The sequence below is a fragment of the Apium graveolens genome, chromosome 7 (genome assembly GCF_009905375.1).
Source record: "Apium graveolens cultivar Ventura chromosome 7, ASM990537v1, whole genome shotgun sequence".
Classification (NCBI taxonomy): domain Eukaryota; kingdom Viridiplantae; phylum Streptophyta; class Magnoliopsida; order Apiales; family Apiaceae; genus Apium; species Apium graveolens.
This window is the reverse complement of record NC_133653.1, coordinates 261,669,312-261,675,007: the sequence shown is the minus strand read 5'-3', so window position 1 is coordinate 261,675,007 and position 5,696 is coordinate 261,669,312. Positions and strand designations below refer to the sequence as shown.

At 32.5% G+C, this 5,696-nt stretch overlaps 1 protein-coding gene across 1 annotated transcript; it reads left to right on the top strand.

Annotated features, from left to right (window-relative positions):
* Nucleotides 1-274: 274 nt before the first annotated feature.
* On the top strand, nt 275-5,476 carry LOC141674822 (transcriptional corepressor SEUSS-like). Its single transcript, XM_074481525.1, has 8 exons — nt 275-340; nt 428-476; nt 762-976; nt 1,063-1,131; nt 1,247-1,344; nt 2,781-2,874; nt 3,421-3,490; nt 5,273-5,476. The coding sequence occupies exons 1-8, from the start codon at nt 275-277 to the stop codon at nt 5,320-5,322; spliced, it is 711 nt and encodes a 236-aa protein (XP_074337626.1). The 3' UTR covers nt 5,323-5,476.
* Nucleotides 5,477-5,696: the final 220 nt, after the last annotated feature.

The following is a 5,696-nucleotide window of genomic DNA, read 5'->3' as shown; positions in this document are numbered from 1 at the left end:
TGCTCCTTTTGCTCAGGTTGGTGCTATTAAATTTTACCTGTATATTAATTAAAGTAAAAATGGTAAAAGAAATTAAGAATTGTTATACATAACATTCGATGTTGACTGGACAACATTTTAGATTATTTGATAAATTTTGTTGCAAGTATATTTTTCAATATTCTTCTTGTGTGACTAGTTCATCTTAAAAAGGCACTCTCTGGCATATATATTTATTGACTAGTTATTCTTAAAAAAGCCTCTGGAAAATCTATATTGCTAATTATATTTTACCATGATTGTTGGAGTGGAGTTCAAATGTTTACAATCCTGGACTCTTAAAATAGCTAGAATACGACATGTAATGAGTCTCACTACAGTTCTAACTAGGCGATCCTGTGTTGTTTATGTCTTTTGTCTTAATACATTGTTTTTACTTCATTAACAGAGGGCGTGGCAGTGTCAAGTATGCAAGCACAAGCCAGGTTGTGGTTATGGTATGTCATCTAATTTATTTCTCTGCTGTTTCAGATCTTTTTTCTTTTGTCCTGTGTTTCGACTTTTTATTCTTTGAGATGTTAAATTGGAAGATTCTACCTATATTTTGTTATATTATTCTATGATATATTAGTGTATCTAGAAGTTTATAACAGATTATTAGATGCTATCAGTTTTATGAATAGCCTGTTTTCCATTTGTATTTCATTTCTTGTTTACAAATTATTATAAACCTTAGCTCATTTTTTTCCAGCTACGTAATTTTTTTATTTGTGTACTTTCAGAAGTTACAGCTGAAACGCTGCCTGCACTATCCAAAATTGGTTTTGAAACTGGTATCCTGAAAGAGTTTTTCAGCTTTGACATGCCTAGCGAACACCAGACATTGTCTGGTGAAATTGTTGTTCATTCCTACAATGCAACGGTGGAGGCTGTGTATCAAAATTTGCGTGTAGTTCACGATGGTCAGCTTTGCGTTGTTTTTACTCCAGATCTTAAGGTTAGGCTTACAAATCTGATGGTAATATAATTTGTGGCAAGATTTTGCTGCAGTCAGGCTAAAACTTTTACAATTTAATGGGCTAGATCTCGTCGTGGGACTTTTGTATTCGCAATATTGAGCAATTTATATCTGGAAATACCTTGCTACCTCAGGTAATATACTATACTGACCGTACTTAATAACATCGTGCCTCAAAGTATATTGTTTTATGAGTGCACAATATATTTTTATATAATAAAAAAGGAAACTCTATTTTATCCTTTCCAGGTTGACAAGCTTCGGTTTTTGTCCTGCGAATATAAGCATGCTGCTGAAAATGATTCATCCTACTTGCAATCTAGTACATTGAAAAGATATTCTGATGCGTAAGTATTCTTCATATTTCCTACAGTCATCATTGTATAGTTAGCTCAATCTACTTTATAGTGGCCATTCAGCCATCTTGGTCTTCTATGTTAATTATCAATAATTGTTATATATACATATATAATTGGATGTGAATTTAGGTACACAATCCAAATAAAGCAGAAATTTGGTCTATGCACCGAGCTTTTTTATTCTGTTACAATTGATTTTTTTTTTTTCTGTTTGTATAGTTTCATGTGAGGCAGTGTTACTTTCCAAGTCAACGTAATGTATGAATCACTAGTTACATTCACCATCCCAAAACTCCTGATCATTATAATATGATCTTCCCAGCTGGTTCTTATAAGTTGTGTCTTAACATTTATGAATCGGAGTACAGGGATGAACACTCAGATCCAAAACTCCAGATTAATATTCCTAGATGGCTTATATATAATGTGTCCTAATGTTTATGAACCGCAGTGTAGGAATGAATAATTTTTTCTTTACGATCTGAACTTGTTCGAATCTTGTATTTCAATTACAGCCAACAGGATTGTGTATGTTACTCGGACTCTTCATCTTACCTTCAAGTACCCGTGTCGGACACTCGACACTCGGACACGGACACTCGGATTAGGACACTTATTTTAAAATAAAAAAATGTATATTTTTCAAAATATGTCGAGTCCGATTCTATTAAATTAGTAATAACATAGAGCTATGATGTGACTATTAACCACCTTAACTTTAGTTGAACACCTGAAGTACTCAACCTAAACAAAGAAACACCTCAAGATATATAAATCGTTTATTTCTGGCGGGCATGGAAACTCCCCCCAGCCCCCGCCTCCCCCCCCAAAGGAAAAAAGAAGATCCACCTTTGAGCAAAGAACACAGTATCATTATGTCACCTGGAATTAGATGGATTACATCCTTAGCTCCATTCTAAGGTTGATATGTAGTCAATAAGATCGTGCTATAAATGTTTAGTGCAATTTTTTCACAAAGTGACCGGACTTGCGAATTAGTGTAATAATGTGGCCTTTATATAAGCCAATACATAACATACATATCTTTTCTCCTAAAAGCACTACAACTGTAATCCAAAAATTTTCTAAAGATTTGGTCAACAGCAATCAATTATTAAAATATATATTTGAATTAAATGACGTATCATAATTCTAACAAGTGTGTTTTATATGGATGATGGCTTGTAAGAAAGGGACTCCATCATCATGAGAGCAGGACCTTACAATCTCTGACTACTTTGTCCAACCAAATATTCTTTTCTGTAATCTTTGGTTTCACCGAGAAGTACAAAGCTCTATTCTTTCATGCTAACTAAAGTCCATCACAGGTGTCATGTATTTAAATACAGGAACAGTTGATGAAATCCATTTGCATGTATAGAAGAATTTCACACCAAACACTTTATCTGCCCTCAAATTTTCAGGTTAGCAGAAGAAGCTTACAAATTTGAAAGCGCCTTGAACTTGCCTCAAGTTACTGATGTAGGCTTTACAAGAAGATACGTGCGATATATGGAGGTATTATGATTTTTGGGATAATTAAGTTTTTACAAGAACTTTTTCTTTTTGCAGCTTATTTAACAAAAATACTTTTTTTTGTACAAATAGTCTTTATATTTGTTTTCTGAAAACCCTCAATTATTTATCTGATCAAATCAATCTCGGCTCTTTATCTGAATTTATAAATGCATCAAATGAACAGACTGCAAAACTGGTGATGCTTTGAAGTACTGTGTTCAGTTTACTTTAAAATATATAATCTATTCCAGTTTGTTTGCAATACTTCACTTTTGAAATCATGTTAATTTTTCTGCAGCACTTTGCATTAAAAAAGTTTTATACGTTATAACTTGTGTGTTTATAACATAGTGGGTACCTAAATGTTATTGTGGTATTATCAAATAAATACAAAAAAATACCTCCGTAGGCTAAAGATTAAACTAAGAAACAACTGGCAAGGTCTTCTTAGTATGTATTGCTAAATTGTTGCAAACATGTTGATGGTGAATTGGAGGAATGTATTTACATAATTGTTAATCCTTGTTATCTTTCTCCATTGTATAGATGTCAGAAGTGGTCAACTTAAGGTGGGACTTGATTGATAACAATCGTGCAGCAGGGATAAATTCAAGAAGTAAGTTTAATTCATTATTTATTTTTCTTTATCTTTTGTTACCTTGCTTTTGAGCTTTCTTCTTCAGGTTTTGTTTTAAGCTTTCAAATTCTATTTATAATGAAAAACTGGACATATTTATCACGGAACCAAACTAATTCCTTAATCTGATTCAGTAGCTAGACGATAACTGTTGCAAGTCCGTTGTTCTATATTTGTGCATTGACATAGTTGACTGGGATGCACATGTGTATGGATCTGTAGATGGACTAATCCTTAGAGGTTTATTGGTTAAGGTTTTAATAATATTCAAAAAATAATCAAAGCAGGTTGTTTATCACAACCATTCCTTAGGAATTAATATATTATATTAAGTGAAGAAACTAAGCATTCATCTACGAAGGTCTGTCCTGCTTGCAAATTTTTTCTGAAGCTATTTGTGTACGACGCACACATGGTCACATGCTCAGAACCAACATTTAACATAATCTGTAACTACTTTAAACAAATGACGTACGGATAATATTTTAATCAGTGATATGTATATGAAAGATGTGTCAAGTTTTCACAAATAGAGCTAAACTTGTTGATTTAATTTTTTTAATAAAATGATGTAGGACAACTCTAGTTATGATGGATTTATAAACTAAAAATGATAACGATGATAAAATTTAGGCGGATGAACAGCATAACAGCCGTTATCGCAAGGGTTTCCGAACAACAAAATGGAGAAGAGACCCAATTTAGGATTCAAAGATATTCGAGTAATCAAGTCTTATATAATATACCCTTGTGCTTACATAGGGAAGAAAAAACCTAATAAAAGAATTATGGAACAAGGCTTCATGACATTTAGGCTTATTATATGCTCATGGGCAAACCGCGGAAAAACCGTATTATATAACCTACTACATTTTGATAAACTACTGGCCCACATCTGAAACAAATAAATAAATACACTTATTTCTTTACTATATATTATCAAACTTTATGCTGATAAAAATTAAAGTTACGTGTTTGTCAGGCTTGATGGATATATGCTTATTTTTTTATTTGTAAAAGTTTGAAAATTGTAATATGAAGTTATACCTCTTTTTTCATGCTCAGTTCACTGATACAGTTTATTAGACAAGTTTCCGAGAAGTCATTTTTAGCCAATGCTGGCTATTGATATGCCTTCCTAGAAACTATATGCGGTAACAGGTTTCCTCAACTATTATTTAGACTTCCGTTACAGACCATATTGATTTTCCTTTAGAAACATTGTCTAAGGATTTTTTTTTCACAAATAAATATGTACATATGTAGTTATGCTAGATATTAATTAGATATCGGAGATATTAATAGGATTATTTTGGATATATGTCAAGTTGGACTTTTCAAAGTTTAAATTCCATGAAATATGCTCTTATTAAATATTAAAGTAAAAATAAGTGTGGAAAAAGATTTCTAATGTATTTTGGAGTTCTAGCTCGAATTCTCTATACTTGAGGCATGTTGGTTTGTTGTGTACTTCCTAGCAACCCTAATGATTTTTGTATTAATTTCAATAGGTGCTCTGAAGTTGCATTTGAATCATAATAATAAGAATATTATATTACTTAAGTAATGAAAAGGAAAATAAATAATAATCAGATTATCAGAGGGTTATTTCAAATAAAAATTGATAAATATTGGAGAAATGTTATGATCGGTAGCTATACTGGTAGGCGCACAATGAAAAGAGAAGTAAAAAGGAGAAGGCATCTTGTTACTTCACCCTGTTTTTGGTCAATGACTTTCACATCTGTTCTTGTGTTTCAGCTAGTCCGGCCATACTTGGTAGTTCGAGCAGTGAAGATGGGGAGGCCTAATATGCACACAGAGTGGAGTAGCCCACTGGTCTAGAAGATAACCGTAAATTTAGCACCAAATTGGGGCATAACTTGTGCATGTTCTTCATCTCGGATTCCATCATACTCAGCAATTTGACTTGGTGTTTATGTTAAAAAACATCAAAGTACTTTTTAATAGTTTTTCCCCTGTTCCCCTATTCCTATGTGAAAGCATCTTCTGTTTAGCTGGAGGTTCAATATAAAGACGATATTTGTTTTTTGTGGTTACAGTGGTTTGTATTTTTGCATCATATAGCTTGCCTGTTTTTGTGATTTAATTTTAATCCTTTTTACATCATGCTGCTACTAATCATGACCTAGCTAAGCATAATATTTCAAAAACTACTAGCACC

Excerpts from the sequence above, each read along its gene's own strand:
- LOC141674822 (XM_074481525.1), top strand. The coding sequence starts at position 275 with ATGATTGTTGGAGTGGAGTTCAAATGTTTACAATCCTGGACTCTTAAA. Across the intron at positions 1,132-1,246 it reads GAAATACCTTGCTACCTCAG|GTTGACAAGCTTCGGTTTTT; the intron begins GTAATATACTAT and ends TATCCTTTCCAG. Across the intron at positions 3,491-5,272 it reads AGCAGGGATAAATTCAAGAA|CTAGTCCGGCCATACTTGGT; the intron begins GTAAGTTTAATT and ends CTTGTGTTTCAG.